A 27,752-nucleotide genomic window follows, 5' to 3' on the forward strand; every position below is an offset into this window, starting at 1 on the left:
GGGTGCTGAACCAAAAAGTTTTTGGGTTTGGGTTCAGTTTAAGGCTTCTGCATATTTTCCAGTTCAATTCAGGTTCAGCTCCGGAGCAAAAATATAATGGTTAGAACCAGTTCAAACAGGTTTACCTGTTCGGCATTAAGGAGAATGAAAAGATAACATTTTTCAGCCTCAACCAAAAAAATATTTGACCGAGAGATAGTTTCTTTCTACCGATGTATGTCTGGCATCCTTAATTACAGTTGCCAACGTTTTTTTGAACATGTCGCTAAATGAAGACAAAAACATAACTAAATTGTTGCTAAATTTCCTCTAAAATTGTAAAATTGTTGCTAAAATCATTCAGAGGATTTAACATAATGTAGGCATCTTTGGAGCACTATAACATAAGCTAACATGCCATAACACCTCTTCTTAAAAGTTTCACGTTTACCTAGTGTCCATGCAGGTGGGGAATAAAGAATGCATTTACAAACAGAGTGTAGAGGTCCTCCTATTTTACTAATGCACTTGAAAAACTATGCAAGATGACAGCTGAAATCCTGTGTTTACCTTCAGATTTTAAGATTACAGATCCAGCACGGTAAAAAAAAAGGCACAGGTTACGTGACTATCCTATCATGAAGACACATTTATTCTATGTTATACTAACGAACTATCTAGTTTCCAGCTCTCAATGAAAGAACAAATTATGCCACGCTTCTCGGTCATATGCTGTTGACACGGCAATAATAGGTGGCGTACAAAAGATGGTGGCACAGTGCAGTTCCAGCTCCCAGCTATATGTCTGCTATATATTGAGAGTTTCGCTTTTAGCTTTTGCGCCTGTATGCCACCTTCGCAAAATAATGTGGTGCATGATTGTGAACGGCACCAGCTTCCTCGCATATGCCTTGCAAAAAGGAGTGACGGAAACAATGGGTTGCTGTGATACGTCAGCAAGCAGAAGATGGTGACAGCTCGAGGCTCTGCTCCAAAGCTTTTGCGAACAGTAAAATGTAAGCATTTTGTCTAACAGCACGCTGCTGTTTCAGGATTTCTTCTCTTGTTGCACAGGAATGGAGCCACGATAGCGGCTTGATTCCCGTGCCAACTATGCCACAAGCCAACTATGTGCCACAGCTGAATTCTGGCACAACAATGTGCCAGATTTGGATTCTTAAAATGTTAGTCTAGGTGCGAGCAAACTTTCGACATTGCAATCGCATCACAGTTGAAATGGTAAATGCTTTTCTTCTGTTCCTTTAGTCACAATCATTGTGCTTGCATTGCTAGGCCTTGCTGCCATGACCTTTAGCGGTCCGTCACTCATGCAGCGGTGCTCAAATACTGTGTGCATAAGACGCTATACAAATGAATTACAACTCATTCACTCATCTTCTCCCTAACTGTATCGAACCTATATCTTGCTCGGCAGCTGTGCAGCAACACCGTAGCTGCTTGCAGATATCCTGCAAGCCTGCATTTCATCCGGGTAGCCACAAGTCGGGCTATGCCAGCATATGCTGCTGAGTTTGGACACCACTACCTATTACATGATGTTCATACACGTCAAATACTAAGTTTCTGCCCCTTGATCCACCTCAAAGCGTCGTCCAATAATGATTTCTCAAGAAGCCTTGAGGACCGGAGGCGGTGTGCATTCAGATTCGCTTCAACAAGCCTAGCCCCTCTAATATGTGTGCTTTTCAGCTGTTCTGACAGCAGTTCTGTCCTATTATTCACATGCTGAGTTGTAAACTTCACCATAACTTACTTCACTAATTATTGGTAATTAAATTTACTGTTATGCTTGTGAACGTCTGCCAATCTAATAGCCCTGTCACACTGGGTGTTTTAATGTCATTAGAAGCGAATGGCTTTGGTGCAACAACTGCTACTTGCTCGCAAAGGTGCTACACTCGAGAAATTAATGTCATTCAGTGGCGATACCTCGTGACTAAAGTACCTGGCAACTAAAGTAAAACCTGGCAACAAAAGTAGAACAAGGTAGGTATAAAGTGCTTGCAAATTTAAGCAGTCCATTTATTTAAAAATAGCTTTGGGACATCGCTTCACCGAAAAAAATATATATTTCAATGAGTATAAAAAAAGCTGTTCTATTTCAGACTGTGTGGCCAGTACAAGCCAATACAAGGCTTAGCCAGCTTAGTAGCCAATAAATTGAAAACAAACAAAATGGCTGACATGGCGAGCGACACTGGACAACGACGCTCAGTTGCAGCAGGTGTAGTTACTGCATACTTTGCACTACGAGCAAAGCGTAATAATCAGAGGAGACGATTAGACCTTCAAACAGACACACAAGCAAGACACAGTGATGAAACTGAGCAGCATATTCAAGCAAACTTATTCGATGTTGTGGCTGTGATGGCTACTTCCTCTATTGTTCACCAAGAGCATTGGACATTTCAAAGGAATGAGCATTGGTTTGAAGACACTATGCCAAACCTTGGAGAAAATAACTTCAAACAAGCTTTCCATGTGTCACCGTCTACATTCAGATATTTGGTGGAATCCTGCAGATCTGTCTTGAAGTGCCAAACCACACGATCGAGAAGGCCAATCTCCGTGGAGGAGCAAGTGGCAGTGGGATCGTACAGATTGTGTTCCAGGGCAGAGGGCAGAACCATCACACACACCTTCTTGACATCGGTCAATCAACTGTGAACATGCTGTGCAGAGAATTGTGTAAGGCCGTAACTGATCAGCTAGGGAAGTGGCTTCGTATGATCTGCTGCCAAGAAATGACAGAGCACATGAGGCGAGTTTTTTGCTCTACTGGCCTTCCTCAGTGTGCTGGCACTCTTGACGTCTGCCACTTTTGCATGTCGCCACCGAAGGAGAACACCATGAATTACAACTATAAAGGATGGTAAGCAGTACAAAAGCTTTTTTTTTTAACTTTCATAAAGTCATTTCACTAACACAGGTTGGGCCTTGTGTCTGTTGTTTGGGAAATATTAAACTTTTTATGGGCGTTTTATTATCCATATTTATCTAGATAAAATTGTGTATGAAATTTAAAGCTTACAACAATTTTTCATGGTCTTTCATTCTTGTTTGTTATCTAAGTTTCATAAATTTGACTTGTGAGAGGTAACTTCTTTACATTTCTTGTAGAGCATATATTGTAGCATAGTTCGTGTTAGCATGGCACAAAACTACTGCTAGATGCTAGCGTTGGCCTCTTCAGCAGCACTATAAGCACAAGTGACTTGTACCATTTGGTCAGGAAATTACAATGCAGAATAGACTGAAGTGAAAGTGCAGCACATAATTGTACGAACGTATTGCTTTCTGTGCAGGTACAGCATCATACTTTTGGCGGTGTTAGATCACATGTACTGCTTTCAATACGTAAATATTGGAGCTCCAGGCAGGTGCCACAACACCAATGTGCATGCAAGCTCAAGACTGTCTGCGTTAGTTGAAGGCGCATACTTCTCGTTGCCTGTGGCTGTGATGGAGGGTGTTGAGGTGAAGCCAATTATTCTGTGTGACCAGGCATTCCCACTTACTACCAACCTCCTGAAGCCATTCCCAAATGCCTTGCCTGACACACACGAAGCTGCTTTCAACTATAATCTATCAAGGGCAGCAAAATGCATTCCAATAATTGAAAGCTCACTTTAGGTTCATTATGAATAGAATGGAGTGCACCTTGCCCAATGCAAAGCATGAAATCAGGGCATCACATATTTTACATATTTGTGAAGACCTCAGACACACTGCGACCAGCAGTGGGAACATGAAGCCACTGCATCTGATTCTCTGCATGGGCAACCATAGCACACTACCACTGCATCCACTGCGATAGGTCGTGAAGTCAGAGCTGCCCTTGTGCAGTATTCATGAAAACAGGTGCAACAAAACACAAAATTAACACAAACATGACAGTAGGAAGCATACTTGTTTTGTTTAAAAATATTTTTTTTTAGTATGCCTTAAGAAGTGCATGGTGTCAGTTGAAGAAGACACTTCAAGTAAATACAGAAAATAGAAAACAGTATATTTGTGAATAGCACTATGTTCCTGCTATTTTTTCTAGAACTGCAACTAAACGTCCTTCATGCTCAGCAGTAGTAATATGTCACTAGTGCAGCCGCAGCTCCTTCTCTTTCGGCCACTCTATGCTGAAACAAAGCTGCCCCGGCTCTTCAACTACTTGGGATAACAGCAATTACTGTGAGGGCTGCCTTTTCTTCGGGGTTTGTTTGTTAGCTCTCTTGTGAGCTGGTGGTAGCATTGGCGCTTGTGAGCCCTCCCCGTTGTTGTATGTGTTCAATAGCGGTGATGGTTTGTCGCTGGCGGTGGCTGAGCCTTGTGTTGTGGATGAAGTTTCAGAGTCCACGAGACTCCCATCACCAACCAAGGCATCATCCTCAGAGCCAAAGTCGTTTCCAGAATCCATGCCCTTGATGAGCTGTAAAAAAATTAATACAATAAAAATGCAATTCATTGTTCAATGATTTCATACGGCTAAACCGATGCAGGTGAAACATAAAAACTCTATTAAAAACTCTATAAAAACATAGAGAACTCTATTAAGCAGTAGAAAGTTTTAGAATAGGGGCCCCAAATGTTTTGGGGCCCCAAAGAAATAGCGTCGAAGCCGCTGAGCAATGCGCGAGATGCAAACTGCATTTGGGTGTTGCGTTGGGAACGCTACTTCACCAATTTAGCAGGAGCCCAAATAGTGGCTCCAAAAGCTTTGCGTCAGCAAACATGGCGGCACCCATCGAAGCGACGGCTCTAACCTAGCACTAAACTGGGTTCGATTCGTGGTAACGCGTGAAGTTTGCAAGCTAGAATTGACTGTGGTTATCGCTTTTTCTCAACTAGCGTATGTTATGAAGATTGACTCATTAGACGCTGCTGATTCCGAATTCGACTGTGCATTTTATGGCTCGTAGGCCTAACATGACTAAGCTTGGCTGGTGAAGGCACGTAAAGTTGGTTTGCTCAGAACTAAGCCCAACTAATTGTTTGCTGCTTACAGAATAACCTCTTAATTGTAATTAAACGTGAATACACGCAAGTCAAAATTACTATTCCTATCATAAAATGGTATATTTTATTTATTTTTTTTTTAATAGCTTTTTGACGCCGTTGTGGCGCTGTCAGCGCAAGACGCTATCCGCAAACGTAATACCCTATTATAAAACTCTTCACTCCTGCGTGCCCCAACGCTAACACCCGCAAAGCTCTTTGGGGCCCCAAACTATTGGGGCCCCTATTCTAAAACTCTCTATTGATATTTATGACGTTGCAAATGTTACAAATATTGCTTTGTGGCATGTTTGTCCGAAGTCCGTTGTGCAGACAATAGCAATGGAAGCGCCTTGAAGAAAAATGTGAGTTTTGTTTAGTGCCAAATTGTGATATCAAAATTTTGCATACTTAAAGACATAACTGCTGCAAAAATTTATTTGGAAATATTGTACAATACGTATTGCACTTACCCATTCCACTGTGTTGCTGCTGTTGCATGCACTCTGATGCAGCAGGCTGTTGTCAACACTTGAAGGAACTTGTTCAGCTCCCAATAAAATGGCCACGTTATCTAGCCACACCAAGTGCCTTTTTTTTTGTTGTTGTTAATATCTCTGCAACAGAAATAAAGCACAGTTATGTTTTAACTGCATTGTCAGTTATCAAGCTCATATGTTTGCACCATGGGTTCACAGAACTGACAGCAAAGAACACACCCGAATAAAAGTGAGTGGTACCATACATGAACAGCATATGTAAATTTGCGCTCTGAAGGTCAAGGTAACGAAAAGCTGTCATTACTTGAAATTAGATGTTCCCTCACATGCACTGAGATACTCGCTTACAGATGCTTTTTTCCCTATTCTGCTATTTGGAAATCAAGTCGTCACAGCACGAATATTACCAGTCACACAGGGCATTTTCAATCTCGAGTAGAACCGACCGAGGGCGCGCCCCGCATTTACAGTAAAACCTCGTTAAACCGTACCCGTTTAAACAGTAGTTTCGGTTTAAAAGTAGTAAAGTCAATTCCCCGACTCAGCGGCCATTGAACATAATGTATTTTGTATCCACATAAACCGTACCAGCTTATTGCGTACGCATCGGTTAAAACGTAGCGTTTCCACTTTTCGTCGCGCAAACACGGCGGTGCGTCGTCTCCATCGGGCGGCCCGGCAGAACAACAAGCCTCAGAGATCGGTACAACGGCCTCCAAGCGCCCTGTGCGTTTGCACGTGAAGCTGCATCAACATCAACATCATTTCGACGCCGCATGGATGCCATGCCAGAGAGCGTTGTGGCGTCGTGCAAGCGAGGACTCGCGTCATGTCAAAGCTAGGATAAAAAAGACGCCGGGTGCTCAGCATAGAAGAAAAATTAGACATCGTCCGTGCTACCGAACGTGACACGAAGAAGTCGACGTTGGCCTGCGACATGGATCTGCTGTTGACAACAGTGTGTGGCATTTGGAATGCGAAGTTGCTCGGCAGCGCTGCTGCGACCGCGAAGAGATGTCGGCTACGAGGTTCGACTTTTTACCATCGTTGCCGCTGTTGTTGCCGAAGTGTCAACTAGCGACAGTGATGAGGACGACACGGAAAGCGACAGCACGGGCTATTCAGGCCTGACAGTGGCAGAAGCTGCGCGTTACGTCAGCCTCGCGAATGCGATCGTCGCAAGAACAGGGGCGCCATAACGTAACTATTCCAAACGGAAAGTTTTCCGGACTCCGGCACCCGGCAATGAAAAAGGCGCCACGGGACTTATGCAGCACTACTGCGCGCGTGCACGGAGAATACGTAACGCCAACGAGGAATCTGTCGTGCCGTGCGAGTGTTTGCCGAGAAGAGGGGGGCTGGCTGAGAAGCTGGCACGCAGCTTCAGTAAGTTTGAGGCCGCTGTCGTCGTGCTAGGCCGCCGTGACATCAAACAAAAATAACACTTACGTCCCGCGAAGTGAATAAATACTGCATGTTTTTTCCCCTTTCATCGCACTCTCTCTGAGTTCCGTTATCGACAGGTAAGTGGGCGATCTCATGCTATTTCGCTTAAACAGTACTACCGTTTAGTACGTACTTTTTCCGAGCTCCGCCCGACTACGGTTTAACGAGGTTTCACTATCTATACGCCCTGAATGACTGGTGTATGACATCTCAAAGCTACCTCAGCAGCTAATTTTTATATGCCTGCTGGTCCAGTATGCTAAAACAAGATACACAATGCATTCGATTAAGGTATGCACTGCATGAAAGAAAAAAAAAAGTGCACCGTGTCTATTAACACTTTCGACAAAATGAAGTGATGCTACTGGTGTCCGTACTAGACACAATCTGCGATGCAACAGCCCACAATAACCCTATACTGGCCTCCAGGCTAGAAAACAACCTGCAACGCTACTTTGCCTAATACATTCTCCTTATTTTTTCTTATTTAACAAATATGCACAGCGTAAAAAATAAAAATTGTTACTTGCCTGTATTTGTTTCCTAGGTTCTCAATTTTCCTCTTCGTCTCTTTTATTGTCTTGTCAATGCCGGCTTTACGGAGTCCCTTCAGAATGTGCGCATAAACTTTTAGGTTTCTTTTCGCCCGACGCAGGTCCTGTAGATTTTCCTCCCAAATTCAAATAAGTGCAAAAGTTTCCAGCCAATTCCAGTGTGCTCGTCTCACTGTCATTGCTCGTTCCGCTGCTCTTGCTGATCCCTGATCAACCAACATGTGCGACCAGACACCCGAGTGTTTACACTATGGCCAACGAGCAGAGTGGCGGCGGCATCGGCGGCAACCAGATGCTGCTGAGCTGAAGAGTTACATTTTGCGACAGCCTTCGGTACAGATTTTTTCTCTTTAAAGTAACAAGTGCATCAAAACATGCAAAAGTAATTATTTTTTAACATATACGGCTTTCAATTTGCAAACACTCTGTCTTGTTTTACTTTGTTTCTGGAATTGAGAGTATACTTGAACTACAAAGGAATAGCACCAACTAAGACAATCACGAGCGGGAGAACGACACAGGACAAGCACCAACTTTATCTATCTTTAGTCACTGAAAAATCAGCAAATACAGTTCAACCTCGCAATAACGAGGTCGGCAAGGAATGCTAAAAAATTCGCTTTCGTGAGAATTTCAATGTTCCGAAATGAGACAGCACAGATAGGTAATGCGTCGCAGAAAAAAAATTTACTGTCGAAATTTCGTTAGCCTACTTCGGAAAGCTTGTTCAAGGATATAGGACCACACTGCCAACAGTGAACAAAGTGCACAGCACGTGTCGATGAGCAAAGGCAGCAGTGCCCTGGAGCAGTCTTCTCCGTCAATTGCGTTCTGAGATTTGATCACTTTTGCAAGATTTTGCAGAACTCAGCGCCGAACACAGAGCAACAACAGCACTCCACGCATGCAGAAGCATTTACCCAGCAAGCCCGGTTACCCGCAGGCCCGGATGCTTCCAGTGCCGAGCGCGAAAGCGATGGCATCTCGCATACCCGGAAGAAGTCGATCGAAATTATGGCCTCTTGGCGCAAATTTATGCCGGCGCCAAATCCTCACGCAATGCCTGTCAGGTGGCACCAAAACCAGCATTCTTGAAGCAAGGAATGCGTACTCCCAGATGATCACTCAATCACAGTGCAATGCGCGGCACTCCATGCTGCGACCGTCATCTCAAGTGCCTTAAACAATTGCACGTCTGTGGGACGTGGATTTGCTTGTTTTTGGTGGATTTGCTTGTTTTTGGTGCATTTTTCTCGCTACGCACCACACTAGACGTGCAAAAACCGTCGTCACATATCGGTATCAACACGTGCACCGCTTCGAACGGGCATCAATGAACAAGATGGCGGCGATGACATGTTTCCGGGGACGTGCTTCTGGCGTGGTCGCTTCCGGCGCTTGGTTGTTTTCGTAAACAAAAATAGCGGCGCCCACACAAGCGTAATGTGGTAGTGTTTTATGCAATTTTAGTGGAAAGCAATAGCATTTGAGCACATTTTTGAGCCTGCTAGCCTTGCGCGAGTGGTGATATGCTGGGTTGCATTCCAGCGAGTTTTGCTGATGCGGGATTCTAGTATAGCAATATTTCATTGCCGAGAGGTATGAAATGCATTGAATCCTATGGGCGTTCGCTGGGGATACGAAAATATTTCGTTGCCACAAGAAGTTCGTAGCCCCGGGATTTTATTGCGGGCTTCAACTGTATAAGAAAAATCACAGACATGCACACAAGGACCACAATGTATCATGTGCCAAAGCATTCAAGATATGACATTTCACTTTTAAACAGGGTCCCAGAAGTATCACTAACACGTCTGTGATTTTCCTTATACTTGCTGATTTTTCAGTGAATAAAGATAGATGAAGGTGGTGCTTGTCCTGTGCCGTTCTCTTGCTCGTGATTGTCTCAGTTGGCGCTGTTCCTTTCTAGTTCAAGTATGTGCAATCTAGTCCAAATTAATGTTGTTCTGAACCATATTGAAAGTATACATTCGCTCCAAGTGCGAAGCCGAATGAGTTTCTCGAACTCATTCGATTGCAGAAGTCATTCGGTACTTTGGGCATTAAATATCACTGTGTAGCAGCCGAATAATGTCATTTGATGCTAATGCCATTCGATTCGAATGACATTAAAACGCCCAGTGTGGCAGGGGTATAACACACGTTATGAAACTGCAGGACTCGCACTATGAAAACCCATTTCAATGGGTGTCACTAAAAATTTTAAAAAGAAAACAGAATTTACATTTCGTGAGAACAACATGAAGCTTATATGCCTCGCCGTACTGTATATTTAAGCACATACTCCGCCACTGCATATAACCCACACCCCCAATTACAACAGCCTGGAAAGAACCAAAAGAAAAAAAAATCTGCATGCATAACCTGTGGAAATAACTGCATACAACAATGCTGACATCTTTGAAAAAACAGTCACCATAAGCGGATGCATGACTCATTCACATCGTATCTGCAGCCAACAGCACTTTTCGACGATGCTGATAAAGCTGGATTCACACAATGAACTGGCTTCTATGGCCTGCCTTCTCGTGTTTGTTTAAAAATAGGTTTTGCATCAGTACACGACTGTAACAAGCATTTAAATCTTTCCCTACTGCACCCATTGGTTGTCATCAGTTTGAAACGCCCCTTTCAGGATCTTCAACGCCACTCACAAACACACTTCCCCATCAGACGTGAAGGAAGAGAACTATATTTTTGTTTTCTAAGCAGTTCACTTTTTTTTCACTTGGCTGTGATTTCTTTTATCTTAGTTGTGGGGTTTTACGTGCCAAAACCATGATCTGATTATGAGGTGCGCCGTAGTGGGAGGGAACTCTGGTATAATCTGGACCACCTGTGGTTCTTTCACATACACCAAAATCTAAGTACACAGGTGTTTTTGCATTTCGCCCTCATCGAAATGCAGCCGCTGTGGCCAGGATTCTATCCCAGGACCTCATGCATATTCGCATATAACCCTTAGCCCGGCATTACAGACAAATTTTAAAAATTTTTGGTGCGAGTTATACACAGATGTAACATATGGCCTCCGTGAATGCAGACCTCCATTGCTACATCATGGTCATGGAGCCTACACATCATACAGCCAATTTCGGTCTCTTTTTTGTGGCTATTGAAGAGCATTCTAAAAAGTAATTTTCAAAGAACTGTCCTAACTTCGATGTCACTAAATATGCAGCCAATTGCTCTATCATGATGTTTAAAAGTATCACCGGCTGCTAAATAGAAAATTTGTTGCTAAACAGACAAGGAGTCACAAGATATAATGACAAAATTGCTAAAATGGCAACAGTGCCTTTAACATTATGAAAGAAACTGAATTGGCACCGTGACCTGAGTTGAAATGAAAACACGCTTAATAGCTGCACCTGTGAGCTGTCTCACAGCTGCGTGTACCTTGCTCTCATTGAGGTTGACAGGCCAGTAAGGGACCAATATAGTGAGCATCGTGCAGAACAGGTGGCTGGCAAACTCTTTTGCCTTCATGCGCCAGGTGAGCGAACATTTTGGCAAATGTTACCGTAGTAAAAGCTTTATTCTTTTTGTACTGCCGTGTCCAAGACAAATGTGTTCTTTCCTCCAAAACTACAGAGTGAACATGCAGGATCTTAATGCTGAAATTGAAAAATGGCTGTTGACACCACTGCTATCAGAAATGAAAATCGGTGTTCAGATGAGTCGGTAGCAGGTGTTCACTCCAAACTAGATCTTTTAGGACAGCTTGAAAGTCGTATGTCAACCATTGAGGAAAGTGCGTGCCAGTGCTAGTAGTACTTGATTGATAACCGTAGAAACTGGGTTCTTTTGCTGGTAACAAAATTAGCATCTAGACAAAGAAACCAAACAGAGCGGTTATGATACAGAAGTAATCTAGAGTGTCTAAGGTGTGTCCTAAGGTATAAAGCAATGTTCTAGGCCATCTTGAACTAGAGTTAGAGTGCATTAACATTGCCTGAAAAAAAAAAAAAATGCGATCTTGACATGTCAAACATATGCCTAAAAATAAATTTTCAATAAAATATTACAACCCAATTGGGCTTAGAGCACATGCATTTATCTTTCCGGTAAAAAAAGAACAATTACAAATCTAAAATAGAACACAAGCTATTCTCTCTTCAAAACTGCAAGTGTGTCAAAATTGTTATCGGGAATCAAGAAAAAAAATTTCAAAGCATTTTTATTGGGACATAAGTTCTAAATTCTTATGGGAATGAAGGGTTCTGGAAACTTATAGAATGAATCTTATGAAAATTCAGGGGGTTGGAGACGCAACATTGACAAAACTGAAAACAGTGTGCATGAAAACGTGGCAGGCATGCGGATCCGTCAACCTTTTTTTGTGCTCTCTGGTGCAGGTGATATCAGCCAGAACATTCTGTACGCCTATGTCTTCAAATGGAGTTTCACGAAATCTGCTAGGCATGCGCCTGACTCCCATGCAGCGTTGCCCGGCTTCAGATGATGAAGCTTCACTTGCAAGTTCTCTGTCGCCAATGCCAGCTTCAGATGTTATAGGTTCTAGATGACGACACTGCCTGTGCTTGGGCATAATAGTCATCGGTAATGAAACATGTACATGACACCAATTTCCAAGGCTGCATCATGATTACAATATACACTGTAAAAACTGCCAAGCACGTAAGTTGGGCGGCAGTTCAGTCATTAGCATGTCTGGCTCTCAACCATGCTTTGCTGTAGATCCCATGGTTTTCATTGCCACAGTAAAAAGAACACATGGCTTGCATTAGATTTTAGTTTCTTTCCTTTGGACTCTCAATGGCTTATGCTGGATTATAGTTTCTTCTGAAAGCGCTCACAATGGGGTATAGCATCAGTTGATACTTAGTCACTAGTGTTTTGATTTAGTGGTCTCATATGGACTGTACGGATACAGCACACTAAGAAGTAGTAACACTCACATGTCAGTAAAGGAGTGGGGCTTGAGCACTCCCTCAGGTTCTGCAACCGCGTAGCATCTTGGCGCATTCGACAGCACTGCATAGAGAAATGGCAACTTCAGCATAGCAGAAACACGACAGCAACTTGAAATAAAAAAGTTAAAACAGGTAAGCACGGAGCCCCTCATGCTCGATGCCACTCAAGCAAGCATTTCACTTCGTTTTCAGAATAAAAGGAGCACCGAATGTAATGCGGACGGGTCACTACAGCTGACATGGTAACTGACTATCACCGCAAGCACTCCCCAACATTGGCTCGATGGAAGGAATCACGCATAGAGCACCCAAATTCTGCAATTCGCAGAATGACACTGCGTCAGCAGGGGCCATCCCTGTCGGTACAGGGATCGTCCAGGATAGGACCAATAGAAATGATAACGCGATGCCAGACAGAGGCAGCTGCAACAAAAGCAGCCTGTATTTAAAAATGAAAGGTGAAGATTGAGCCGATTAACCGTCAGTAGGTAGACAGATCGTGGTGGATACACGGCAACAAACTTCACGTTGCTTCAACAGCCGTCGATCACTGACGAGCGACCTATACGGACATATTAGCAGAAAGCGTTCCGTGACAGTTCGCGGCCTGTTACATCACCCAGCAGCAAATTTTTGTCATGGCCATACTGCCTTGGAAATAAGGCCTAATCGGTGTCGCATCACGGGGCATTGGCAACTAAAGTTACAGTTTGGTACCGAATCGACGCAAATTTATTCACAGCAGCCACACGACACTTGGAAAGCCAACAAACTGCTTCGCAAATGAAAGCACATGCATGGGATGGCAACACTGTTGTTCACGGCTGCCATCTTTGCAAAACACCTTACGGTGGCCTCTCATTCCCAACATCGTACATAAACACATCTGTCTCTTTTTGTAGCTTCAAGCAATCAGCCACAAGACTAGCCTGGGATGTACACAGCAGATGTGAAAGTGTCATGGCCGGTTACATACATTTGTGCAAACGACAGATGAACAAGGGGGAGGGGGGGAGGGGAGAGGGTCATCGCGCAAGTGTGCTGTGACCCTCCAGGTTTCAGAATCTTTGATTGGTTGCAAATGCCGCTGAACTTGACAACCAAAGGATGCAGACGGCGTCTGCTTTTTACCATCAGCGCGGGCTACGTGTGAAGCAGTAAACAAGTCGCGTGATGCGCGCTCCTTTTGTTTGTCACACAGATTGGCCTTACGACAATGTAACTGCTGTAAGGTTGAGCCTGTCTATATTTTAAGAAGTGGAAAGAAAGACTTTCTGTGGAATAAATAAAAGATAGTTGCAAAACACAGGTACACTATTAAATTGAGAACCTCATTGATATCCAGTACAACAAAGCATCACTAAGTTTCAGAGGAAAAAAAGGACTTGAATCTATTCAACAGAAATTCTATTGATAAAAAAAATATTTTCCAGACCTTCATATACTAGACTGAGCTGTAATCAGTGCAGGCATACTAATCTGGCGCTCCATTTAGTAAGAGAAAACTGTACCGTATATCTTGACTTCTATGCAGTTATGTTATTGATAACTTGATCATACATTCTTGTTATGCAATGCTAGGAGACTTCCAAGCACGTGCAGCGCCATATTTTCTTGCTCAAAACTTATACGCATTAAATTTTGAGAAAACGTTCTGACATTCGACTTGATAATGAATTCAAAATCGATTATTCGGTATTTGCACCCTCCTACTTTTAACACTACAGTCGAACACAGTGTCCAAGTGTCAAAATTAAATTTAAATTAATTCCAAGGCTTTACACACCAAAAACATAATGATTATGAGGCACGCTTTAGTGGAGGACTCTGGATCAGTTTAGACCACCTGGGGTTCTCTAACGTGCACCCAATGCACAGTACCACAAGTGTCTCTGCATTTAACCCCCATCGAAACGTGGCTTTCCCGCGCCTTCTGGTTTAGCAGCGCAATGCCATAGTCTCCATGCCCCATGGCAGGCTATTCAAGTGCCAAGAAAATCCCAGTTATAATCGATAATTGTTATAACCAGGTTGCATGAAAAAATCAGGGGTACAAATATCCAAACATTTCAATTAGGCAGAAAGAAGTACAGTGGAACACAGTTATAGCATCATTGGTTTTAACAATACTCAAATGTGACAATGTGCAGTCCTGGCACCGCAAATTTTAGTGTGTGTTCTATGGTGGAATAAACCACTCATTACAATGCTCCCAAGTTGGGTCATCAGTTATAACAATTCAGTCTACCTACTCGGTGTGTGTGTGTGCCAAAAGAAAAAAGAACGCAAAATCTTTGAAGAAAAGGAAATGAGAGCTGCCACAGCTGCCTATGTGCTCCTCCCTTTCGCCACACCTGCCTTTGTGCTGTGCACACCGCACGGCATGCGTTCATCACGTCTTGCACATTGCTGTCCTCATGTGCCCCTCTCCCATCTCCTTTTCAACCTTCCAATACACGAGTCAATTGTGCCTACGTCAGAGGGATGAAAGTAAGCTAACTGCAACACGAGACAAAGAACTAGAACCACCCACCTCGACATGCTTGTCGACAGCCATGCGGTTAAGCGCTTTAGCGCACACAGGAGCCGACTACTCTGTCATGAGTGGACGCCCTTCGCCGCCCAGCTGAAGAAAGTTACCACTGCACAGGAAGGCCCTCAAATCCGGACAACTGGAGGACATCTAATAACACCGACTGGAATCTGCATGGCAAACAGTTCATGACCAAACCTACCCTGAGACCTTCATTATCCTCCAATAGTGCTCACGAGACATAATTCTCTTCATGGACTTTTTGAAAAACATGGCACAGTCATCAATATGAAGTCAAAGTTCATAATGCTATCCAAAGACCAGGCGATACCACCGGAGAGCTTTCCGTGTCCCCGTGCCTTAAGTGTGCCCAAGGATCAACTGAGCATCCCGTCTCACTCCAGCATTTCCGTCATTGCCATTTCTGTCAGCACCGAAACACTTGCAGACATAGAAGGCGTCATCAAGGGTGACCAACGTCTACTGCTCGACTGTGAAATTTGTACCACAAGAGAGATTGCTCGACTGATGGAGGAAGAGTGAAACTGATGCTGAAAAACTTCAGCCAGGTGTTCAAAAACATCAACAAGGGCAGAACAATTGCATACATGAAGTAAATTGTAGAACCCAGCAATAAGTTTGTCCTCTCGGATTCCGCCGCATCTACTTCGACGGCCCTAGTTCCTGAACCAGCTTTCGACTTAAATCCAAGTCTTCCCATTCAACAACAGAAACAGATTCCAAATCTTCAACACTAGTAGAAAGACTTCTTTTTGATGTCATCAAACATTTGACAAACGCCAATTGCCAAACATTGCATAGCAAGTAAAGGTTGCGCTTGACCACTCTGCCAGAGCCCCTACCAAGTTTCCTCACAACGAGAAGCTATGAAACAAGTTGACAAATTGCTGCGTGAGGAAATCACCCAGCCATCGAAAAGCCTGTGGACGTCTGCTGTTGTCTTGGTTAAGAAGAAGGATGGAAGTCTGTTTTTGCATTAATTTTGGCCAGCTGAACAATATCACGAAGAAGGACATATATTGCCTCCCACGGATAGACGATGCATTGGACCAACTCTGCAACGCAAAGTATTTTTTGTCAATGGATCTCAAGACTGCCTACTGGCAAATAAAAGTCAATGAGAGGCACAGAGATAAGAGTGCTTTTATTAAACCAGATAGCCTCTTCAAATTCAAGGTCATGCCGTTCTGCCTTCGCTCGGCAGCTGCAACATTCCAGTGCACGACGGACATGGTCCTGGCAGGCCCAAAATGCCAAACAAGTCGTGTCTACTTGAATGATGTCATCTTTACTGAAAATGTAGACGATCACCTCAGGCAGCTTGGAACCATTCTTGAAGCCGTGAACTCATCCTGAAGCAGAAAAGTGCCGCTTTGCAGACAAAGAACACCTGTTCTTGGGCCTAGTCATCAGCAAGTCTGAAATTCGTCCGGACCCACAGAAAATGGTTGTGATAGTGAAATTCCAGCAGCACATCAACAACAAACCAGTGCGCAGATTACTTGGCCTCTGTGCCTACTGCAGGCACTTTGTCAAGTACTTTTCTTGCATCACTGAGCCATTGACGCACCTCACGAAATCAGATGTTGGGTTCAAGTGGCAAGCGCCACAAGTTGAAGCATTCCAAGAGCTTAAACGATGCCAGCAGTCACCACCAGTACCCGTTCACTTCAACGAAAGCACTGATACAGAAATCCATACCGACGCAAGCCGAGCAAGCCTTGGTGCCGTGCTAGTCCAAAGAAAAGACAAGCTTGAAAGAGTCATAGTTTATGCTAGCGAAAGGCAATTATTCTATGACCAACAAGGAATGCCTTGCCATCAAAAGGGTACAGCAAAATTTCACACTTACCTATATAGCCGGTGGTTCAAAGTCATGAGTGATCATCATGCATTGTGTTGGCTGGCAAAATTAAAGAACCCTTCAGGATACCTAGCACGGGAGCCTTATAATGCAAGAATTTGACCTCACTGTGGTCTACAAGTCCGGACGGAAACTCTCTGATGCCGACTGACTGTCACGTGGCCCCATTGACCCACTACCATAACACGAGCAAGACGAGGACACTTCTTGAGAACAATAAGTGCCAACGACTTCACCAAACAGCAGTCAGCAAACCCAGAACTAAGAAGCCTTGCTAAGTACTTGCAAAGCAAGACCGACTTTGTCCCGAGGGTGTTTAGGCATGGATTGTCACCATTTTTGCTACAGAACTATGTCCTCGTAAAGAAGAACTCCTCCCCAGCTTGTGCAAACTAACTTTTTGTGTCCGTAACACTGCGGCTAGAAGTTCTGCACGCCCTGCATGATGAACAGACAGCCAGGCACCTTGGTTTTTTCCATACACTGTGGGGATGCGCGATCCTCGCGCCTCCCCTGATGTTTTTCCCGCATAGCGCGTCTCCTGTAGTGCGGCTTCGCCGCACATGCAGCGGTCGGAATGGTACAGGCGCAGTCCGAGAGATGGCGCGAGTGTTGCGCGGCTAACGCCGCGAGGTTACTTGGGCGCCGAAAGGAAGGTTCGGGACAGCCAGCGGGACAGACGTGCTGCACGTGCAGCAACCCTCTTCCCCGGCGGGTCGCCGAACAGCGCGGACATTCCGCGCGCGCGGCGACCGATGCATCTGCGAGACCGCCTCGCGTGGCCGCCTTCGAACGCGCCACGATTCGCGTGACTACACACGCGAACGACCAGGCGTTGGGATCCAGCATGGAGCAAACATATTCGCTCGCGAGGACGCGGTGAGCCGGACTTCTAGATTTGTCGCGCGCCCATCGGCATGTTTTGTGGATAGCAACTCGGCTAGCAGGCATTGATGTATGAAAGGTGCAATAAATGCCCTTGTGATTGTTTGCACTACTGTGTGTTGTCGTTCCTTTGTCCCAAGAGTACGGTGTGAGAACCCCACATCAGACCCCACAACACTCACAAGGATACAAGAGAAGTACTATTGGCTGCACCTGACTGCTGACGTCGCACATTAAGTCAAGAGAATGTGAGCAACGCAAAACACTACCATTAAGGCCAGCGGGACTGCTACAACCAAATGGGCCTCCTTGTCGACCATTCCAACAAATTGGGATGGACTTCTTGAGACCCTTTCCAACATCAACATCCTATGTAACATTCTATGTTTACATTCTATGTTTAAATTCTATGTTTACATTCTATGTAAACAAGAAAATGCGTGAGATCCACACGATCGGAAACAGTATATAGCTGCCCACCGCGGCAGCTTCACCGCAACATTCGAGGACCTGTCAAGTACTGTTAGACTCTATCTACGCCAACGACATCAGCATCTGGACGTCGGGGGTGACACAGCTTCAGCTTTGCGCACGGTCTCAGAAGGCAGCCTCGTCGACATCATGCTACTTTCGTAAACACAGTCTGGAGGTGACGTGAAAAAAGTGCACAGTTGTGGCGTTTAACCAGAAGTCGATGTCTGCGTACACTATATCAATCAACGGACAAGTGATACCGTCCAGGAGAAGTCGCAGGTTCTTGGGTGTTGTGATCGACAGAGACTTGTCCTGGACTCCTCACATGAACCACGTCAGAAAGCAACTGATTGCTATATGTCATCTGTTCAGGTTCCTTCCAGGAAAGAACTAGGGGGTGTCCACACAATCCATGTTACAGCTGTACAGGGTGTTGTTTGTTGGGTTCCTCTGGTACAGAATACCTGTAATATCCAACACCTGCAAAACCAATTTGCATTCAAGCCGAAGCGTTGAGGATATGCCTTGGATTACCACGCAGTGCATCTACGGCTGAAACTATTGCCATTGCTCAAGATCATTCACGATGCACTATGTTGTTGAGACAATGCGTGCACGACAGGCACACTGCCTGGCCCCCTTGCCACCACCTCGCGGCACTCGCCTTGGAAAGACCCCACACGTCATTTAGCACAACTGACAGTGCATATCGCGCCTCGCTTACATCGAGGTACACAGCTGCGGCAAGGTCGGGGTCTCCTCCATGGTGTTTGTGCCGTCCTGAAGTATACCTCAGAATTCCAGGACTTCGGAAAAAGTCAGATCTATCACCGTTTACAGTAAAACAATTGAGCTTACTTCTGCTGTACAAGAAATGTACAAGTAGTGTACAAGTAGCCACGTACACATTTATACTGATGGATCAACCACATCGGCCAGTTCTGGGGGTGTTGTGTTTATATCATCAAGAGGAGTAACACTGCGATTCAAGACGTCATATGTCACAACATTCACGGCTGCAGAACCCACACCTCTGCACAGTGCGCTTCAATTTATTTACACAGAAAATCCTGGTGCATGGGCCGTGATTTCCGACTCGAGACCGGCTTTACACAGCATACAGTCAAATCTGAGACGTGGAACTCACGAACACCTAACATATTGTGACACCCTTACGCGCATAGTGGGTTTACACCTCAACAAAACGTATGGGGGGCATCCAAGAGAGGTGAACGAGGAAGACCATGTGCGGCTGGCTAGCCGAATCTCAACAGGTGCTCAGCTGATCAAGGCCATTGCGTCTAACTCTTACCTTGCTTGACAATAAATGCCTTTCGTGGGCAAAACAGAGTGGTGGAGGTGCAAGCAGGGTTGCCAGGTTTGGCTACTTTGCGCCAAATTGGCTATATTTGAAGGCTCGTGGCGGGAAAATTTTCGGATTGGGTACTTGGCTACCTTCTGGCTTTTTTAAAGCAACATTATGCTGTAAGAACTGCAGACAAAGAACACAAAATGCCACAAATAAACGGTATAATTCCCTGTACTACGCCTCTTATGAACACAGAATATGCAACTACCATCATCACCATGTCTATTTGGAAGGAAGGACGAAATGGCCACCTTGCAACCGACGAAATTAATTCAACAGGAACTTCTGGTTCATTCGAATGTCTGCCTTTAAGTTGATTGCTCAGAAAATTATATGGTGGAAACATCTTTTATTACGTTCCTTGATGAATTTCACTGAAACCATGTGACGACACGCCAATGTATTTCTATAAAAACTGCTAAAAAAACAATTTTTTTAAGGGAGAAGAAATCATGTCTACTATATGATATTCCCTTGCAAAGTTGAGATATGGCACACGAATACCAGGGTGTCTACCAAGTTGACATTTCCAAATTCCCTGAGTTTTCCAGGTTTTCCCTGAGCACCTTTGCGAAATTCCCTGAATGAGTCAGATCTTTGTTTTATGTCAAGACAGGCTGACACCACGTTGCCCGATGCTGTCACTCTCTAGTAAGCATGCTGAAACAAAAAAATGACTTAATCCAGTTTGAATAGTAAGGAGTAATATATATTTTATTTAAAAAGAAAACAGAAGGAAGGTGTTAGTAAAATGCACAGCGAAAGAAATGGTAAAGCCCATTCCAAATTGAGTCGAACATTTTCAAATACGAATGAAAAGGAGATGCATACATAAGTAACTGTTTTTTTACTATCAGCTATTTCTATCAACTGGTAGCAAGCTCATCTGTATGAGGTCCTGAACTTTGTCACAACTAAGGTTCTCTCTCAGCAGCTGGGAAGTCAACCTCAACTGTCCTGACATACTCTCAGCCCGTACACAACATCTCAGTGTTGGGTTTCACTGCGTAAACAATTTATTTTGGTTTGGATGAGGGACACCTGTGTCTCAGCATCAGCCATCACTTAGTTTTTTTAGCTCAAGCTCCTTCAAAAAGGTGGCGGCACCCTTCCTTTCCCGTTAATTCCTCAGTGCGTCGGTCCTTTCTGTTCTCATCCTCCTTCTACCACGCTTTCACCACATGGATCATCTGAAGCATCCTCTTGGTCAGTTGTACAGTCAACATTTGATTTCTTGGACTTCCGAGGGGCCGCAAAAAAAATTGAAAAAAAACGGGCAGTCTGAAAAAAATTAATGCATGTCTTTAACTGCCTTTAAGGGCTAAAATTACCACAGGCACGTCTCAAAAAGCTCTGAAGGCCTGCCAGTACGCTTTTTAGGCATATCAGGGCTTGTACAGTGACAGAAGACGACGTGCACGCATGTGTAATTAAGTAATGTATACTGTGTCCCGCGACAATTGCCCCCTTCCCACGCTTGTTATGCTTCACCGCCTAACACTAGTGTACCGAGGCGAAGCTAACTTTCGCAGACTGGCATTACGCAACGCGCTGTGCTCTGCGAGCTTCAAAGCCAATCGCTAGGATTACAAAGGCGGAGTCGGTGCCATTGGTGATAGCGGCGAATTCTTTCAATGAAAAACACGGCACCGCACGGCAAGAAGCTTAATAGCGAACATAGAAGCAGCTAGGCCTGACGTTGCCGCGGTGGTGGTTACGGATTTGCGGATTTGCCTGCGAAAGTGCCGGTTCGAGGCGGCGAGATAATCAAAATAGCGGCGGTGGCGGCTTTGATTAATGCCATTTCAGACCTGCAGTCGGGGCAATATACATTGACTATATGGAGTACGTGGTGGTGCCGCAAAACCGTGCAAATTATCGGGCATGTCCGAAAAATCGGGCGTCTAGAAAATCGGTCGTTAACTACTCTGGCAATACATCGTGCCGATGACACGGCGTCAATAATGATTCGCTGCGATTCCTCTGTTATTGGAGCCAGCATTAACACGACTTTCGTTCCGTTTCAATAAAGTTACAGCTAATTTTCCCTGATGGAAGCACAAATTCCCTGAGTTTTCCCTGAGTTTTTCCAGACTGTTCAAATTCCCTGAGAATTCCCGGTTTTCCCGGTTTTCCCGGTTGGTAGACACCCTGAATACATTGACGCATGACTAAAGCACAAGAATTGTTTACATGACATATTCGCTGATACTATAGACTTCAGTGACTAGTACTTACGTTTACTTGAACGTTTATGCAGTGATAACCATTCCCGAATACAATTATTGGAACCACCAGCTCTAACTTGATCCCCGAAGTCACGTTTTAAATAAGTCGAAAGGCACTAAAAAGACAGCTCAAAAAGTAATAGTTCATAATCGGGTACACCACAGTTTTCTTCTTAAATGATTGGCCATGACGGCTGCCTGGCGACTTTTTGGCCACTTTTTAAGCACCTGAAATGAAGTGGCTACTATTTTGGCTACTTTTTGCTATTTCCTGGCTACTTAATTCTCATGTTTTGGAACTGGCAACCCTGGGTGCGGGGTACGACACAACGTACCACGGAGTCGCAACCCCTAGAACTTCGCCAGAGCCGTCACCTTGTCGGTCTCTTGCCAACGACCTTCCCTATGGCTCAGGACAGAGGTGGACAAACGCCAGCTCTAATTTCACCAGCTCAAAGGTCAGTGCTCGCTGGACATTTGCAACATTACATGGAACCACGCTTGTTCATGAGGAAAGTGGGCTAAGACGTTGACGAGTGGCTGACGCACTACACAAGGGTGAGCCACTACAACTGTTGGGATTCTGTCAGTCAGCTTGAATATGTTGTATTGTTTCTGAGTGTGACAGCGCTGATGTGGTATGAAAACCATGAAGACTCCCCAACAACATTGGAGCGCTTCGTTGAAAAAATTAAGAAGTGTTTTGGTGACTCCTACAACAAACAGAAATGCGCCGATAGAACTCTAGCTTAGAGAGCTCTCAAACTCCTGGAGAAACATGCACTACATACATAGAAGAAATCCTCAAGCTGTGCAAAATAGTAAATTCACAGATGTCTGAGGAAGACCAAGTCTGACATCTCCTCAAAGGAATTGCAGAAAATGTCTATAATTTTTTATAAGCAGGGAACACGATGATTCAGTCTCAGATGTACGTCATTGCAGCATGTTTGAGACGTTGAAAACATGTTGCATTGTGCCAAAATTTTGATGCCTGGCGAATGTGACAACCGTTGCCAGCGTCGATGAGAGCCCGTCCACCGACTTTTCGTCTACTATACGGCAGATCATGCGTGAAGAACTGCTCCGACACAAGGAACTTGCGCGCAATGTCGTACAACCTGATGCTTGTTACTCACAACACATGGCGCCTGCTGTTTTCTTTCTAGCTATCGGGGTAATCGCCTTACTGTATCGGTTGCGGCATCGTACATATACACTGAATTGTCCATTCGCATTCGGTCAACAGTGAGCTTGCATATGGTGTTTTTTGATCTCGCAAACTCCAGTAGCTTCTTTCTAGCCACACGTGTCTGCAGAAAGAAATTCTTGCGTATGGCACACAGGCTGTCTTTTAGCTTGAAACCATTCTATCATGCACTGCTCATCTTTGAAAACGACGATAGGCCTGCATTTTTGGTTGTGGTAACAACCCAGGCAGTGCACTTTATCGATTTGGGGTGGCGCTAACAAGATGTCAAGGTATTTCGAGCACAAATCTATTACATCACCCTCAGACGTGGACCAAGATTCTGATGGGTTATCAAGAATTCCAAAGAATAACAAATTTGAACGACGTCTGTTTTCGGCATCATCACAAGCGTGTTCAATAGATTTCAGTTTGCCAAAAAGCTATCGCGTACTGTCTGCTGATTCGAACGATGTAGCCACGGGGTTCGTTTTTAAGGCAACAGCATCAGCTTCAATGAATGGCACGTACTCTGGCCGAGAGCTGTTTAAGTTCCACGTCAATGGAAGCTTGCCAGTGCTTAAGCGCTTTTAAGTCTTCTGAAATGGCATTTTGACCAGATTCAATCCGTTAAACAGTCTTTAAAACCTTAAAAAATGTTGAACTCTAGTCGAGTACGGGGTTAGTTCCAACATCGCCTGAGAGGATTAGGAGTAGGTTACATAAATGAGATGTAATGAGATATTTGGACCGATCCAAAACACAGCAACATTCACAGGGACACAATACCACTAAAAGAAACCTATATATTAACAATATATTATCCAGATCATGCTCCAATGGAAAATCTTTTATCTATGCTGATGATATCAGTATCCTACTGACTGCAGTAGCCATTACTAACGAAATCACCTGCTTATGTAACGACATCCTTAACAATCTTTATGACGGGAGCATTGCTAACTCACTCCCAATTGACACACAGAAAACCAAAGCTGTTTTGTTCCATACCAGAAACATGCCATGGCCCTGTAAGTTTATTTCTTTTTAAAACTAACATTCCCTGTGTAAGTGACATAAGAACATCAGTAGTGGCATTTAACGAACACCTTTCTTGGAATTTACAGGTTCAAAATCTACTAGCAAAAGCTCTAAAGAGTCTGCTGCCCATTAATGAATTTGAGGTACTTTCTACTTAAAAAGACCATTTACAACAGTGTCCTTTTTTCATCTCCCTTGTCGTATGTGTACATCATATGGGCTACAACCACCATTACTGATCTCAATAAACTGCATACCGTATTTACTCACATAATGATCGCACCTTTTTGTCAGAAAAATTTACGCTAATTCAGGGGTGCGATCATTACGCGGGTTAAATTTCCCATGAAAAAAAAAATGTTTTTCATCCCGCATTTGCTGCGCAACACCAAAACAAAAATGGCGGCAGGTGGAGCAAGCCGAACACGCCGAACGCGTTTTTTTTTTCTTTTCTTGCGAGTACATTACGTGCATTGAAACAGTTTCTTCCGTATCAGTAATGAATAATTCATTAATATCAGCAAGTTTGCGGCAATAACTTAGCCATGTCCACTTTGAGGGGACAGAAACAGATGGGCGCGCTTAGCTGCCAGTGACATAGAAACACATGGCTGGCATGCTGCGGAAACTGAGGCATGTCTTCACTACTATCCTAATACGGCACGTTTCCGCTAAGGGTGGGCAAATATCTTAGCTGTGTTGCAAGCGTCGGCATATGAATAGGGTACACTTTTAACGTATCAGTGTAAACATGGCTACTATCGTTGCCGCTCGCGATTTGTTGCGTGCCCACGAGTGCAGATGAGAAGAACCGAAAGACGCCTTTTTTGTTGTTGACCACAACCATTTTAAAGCCTACACATAATAAAGGCAAGTTTGGTTGTACCTCTTTTTGTCATGGAAGTGCAAAAAGGGATGAAATTAGGCATTTACTTAAGAATGCTTGGTGCGTGCAGACCGCTTGGTTGAAGAGTCGTGCGCGTAGCATACGACAGATGGTAAGTGCAATCATCATTAGCTAGATTTGGCACACAACGTATCGCTGCGGCAAGTTCGGAGTGCGATCATTACACAGGAAATTAAAAAATCCAATTCTGACGACCAAATTCAGGGGTGCGATCATTATGCGAGTAAATACGGTATTTTCCAGAAGAAAACACTCCGTACTACTGCTAACATTCCTTACAGATTTCCCATAAAATTTTTATGCCAAGATTTCAGAGTCATTCCTCGTAACCATCTTTCTAAACACCTATTCATAGTCCTCTGCATTGTGGAAGAGAAATCTAATCACAGCAGGACACGGTCAAACTGAAAAATAAGACCCAAGCTTCATCAATCCATACCCTGGCATATACCCTTTAGCAGCACTGGTTATGAATGCCAAAGACTACAGCACCATTTGCCCTTTACTCTAATCCAGGTAAATTTACACCTGAAACTTAGAAACAGTATTCACTCAACAGCACATGTAGCTGGAAGCCACTTGTAGGAGATGTGACAGTGGTAGTCCACAACATACGTGCCCTTTGTTTTTGTTTTCTTGTCGTACTGATTCCTTCTATGCCGTGTTGCTTTGATGCTACCATTATTGTTACATTGTTTCAGTTTTTTGCACAAAACATGCCGCATTAATGTCGCCTGACGCCAGCATTTCTATTAACTTGTTTTTACCATTGTATGTGCACTTTATTTGTTGGTACCCAATGTTCTACATTTTCATTATTATTGTCATTTCCTATTCCCTTTATTATTTTCATCTTTCTGGCAACATGCTACACTCTATTCCCACAGTTGGTACTTGTTTTCACTATGTTCTTCATAGCAGCTCTTACCATTGAATACCATTGGGGAGCATGATGCCCTTCAAGCCAACTAGTTGTTGGTTTCCAGCCACCTTCCCGGTATCCCAAGAAGGAAAGATGCGAAATAAAGTTGAAGTTGAATGCACATACTGGTATGAAGCCATTCTTGGCCAATCGCTCATAATGAATGTGCAAGAGGGACACAAGGGGTATGTAGTCTTACATCTATTAAAGCCATAGCACCTCATTCATAACACACCTCTTCGAGGAGCACGGCCAATGGATGGGGAGCCATTGCAACAAAGTCACAGCCAGGATGCTGTGGTGTTTAAACTGGGGTGCTGTGATGACAACAAGGTGTGCTGTGCCGTGGTATCACTTGGCATCATGGTTGGCAGCAAGATTGCCACTATGTACGTCTGCAGTGGCAACACAGGGTGTTGCTACATTCCTTAATTTGCATTCATGTCAAAATTCGTCGCATGCTGGAAATTTTATCTTGAGAAAAGGAGACACTATGAAAAGAAATCACGTTGGATCGACCACCAATGGTGCATTTCTAGAGACACACCACATGACCAGGTAGTGGTGCCCAACCAGACATTCTCAAAACGCTATCCACTACGCCTCAAATGTGATGGAGGGCAGCTCACTGTAAATGGGGCTACCTCAAGAAAGCAAACAACATGGTACTTTTCACAAGCTTTTCCTGTAGAAGGATCTCAATTCCATAAAGGAAAGTAAAATTCATCATAACTGTTGTTGCTGCCATGTCTTAGCATCATAAGACATTATATTCAACTGCAACAAAACTGCACAGCACAAGGTGCCTTATCTGAATGGTGTACATGTGAAGAAGCTTGGGCGCAAAAATTGCACTTGAGAAATATGACTGGATGCATCAGAGAAAGCTTGTAAAAATGCACGCCTTAAACTTCAAAACTAAGCGACAAAAAGAGATAAAGAAATGCTGCCATTATCTCTTGAACCACTGCAGAGAATCTACTACAGGTTTTCCCGCTCAATTTAATCCAAGTGCCAGTCAATTTATTCCGAGCGCCAGTCAATTTAATCTAAGCGCCAGTTAATTTAATCCAAGTGCCAGTGATTTTAATCCGAGCGCCACTCAATTTAATCCAGACAACACTCAATTTAATCCGGGCACAACGGAATTCAAGAACCTTTGGATTTCAAGACTTCTGAAAATTTGTGCACATATTATGAGTTAACAGCTTGAAAATGAAAGAGCGAGGTGGTAGACCAGTAGATATCCTGCCACGGGACTAACGACCACTTTTGGAGGTTTTGAAGCGAAAAGCTTCATTACGCTAGCGTAGTCAACACCGCGCATCGCGCGAGCCAGCGTATGTCGGAATTGGCTCCGTGAGCGTGTTCGGAGTCGAATTGGCTCCGTAAGAGCGTTCGGAGTCAGCGCAGGCGGCCACTGCCGCGCGCTATGCGTCATCGTTTGACGTTGGCCGCAAGCGCGTGTTTATCGCGGAGGCTGACTACATAACCGCTTGCCAGAGTACAGGCGTGCGAATTCAACATGGAAGGAGAAGAGAGATACTACCGATAGAAAGAGCTGTGCTTATGGCTGTACGGAAATCGTAAGACACTGTGCCCAACAATGATGAATAAAGAAGTTTAATAATCCTGCATTACTTATGGTATATATCATTGATAAGCAATTTGCATAACTACACAAGGCACACGTATAGCATAACCCTAAGCTAACGAAAGCATATTCATAAGTGAAACCGTAAGCATAACCACAGGCTAAATCATAAAGCATAACCATAAGCTGAACCGCAAGCATGTCCATAACTTAAAACATAAGCATATTCATAAGTTAAACCGTAAGCATATCCAAGGCTAAATCATAAAGCATAACCA

The 27,752-nt window shown here is 44.1% G+C and overlaps 1 protein-coding gene and 1 long non-coding RNA gene across 5 annotated transcripts in view; both read right to left on the bottom strand.

Moving 5' to 3' along the window:
* Positions 1-27,752, bottom strand: part of LOC135905991 (motile sperm domain-containing protein 1-like) — a 153,849-nt gene that overhangs the window by 84,981 nt on the left and 41,116 nt on the right. For all 4 annotated transcript variants that reach the window (XM_065437142.1, XM_065437144.1, XM_065437141.1 and 1 more), the window contains exon 3: positions 12,433-12,508. In XM_065437142.1, the coding sequence (XP_065293214.1) occupies positions 12,433-12,508 (76 nt within the window). The remainder of the gene's footprint in view (positions 1-12,432; positions 12,509-27,752) is intronic.
* Positions 3,949-7,689, bottom strand: LOC139059954 (uncharacterized). The gene is made up of 3 exons (XR_011514530.1): positions 7,466-7,689; positions 5,463-5,606; positions 3,949-4,423 (listed from the first exon to the last, which is right to left on the bottom strand). It is a non-coding gene; the product is annotated as an uncharacterized lncRNA (long non-coding RNA).

This window comes from Dermacentor albipictus, chromosome 1, assembly GCF_038994185.2.
Source record: "Dermacentor albipictus isolate Rhodes 1998 colony chromosome 1, USDA_Dalb.pri_finalv2, whole genome shotgun sequence".
Lineage (NCBI taxonomy): Eukaryota > Metazoa > Arthropoda > Arachnida > Ixodida > Ixodidae > Dermacentor > Dermacentor albipictus.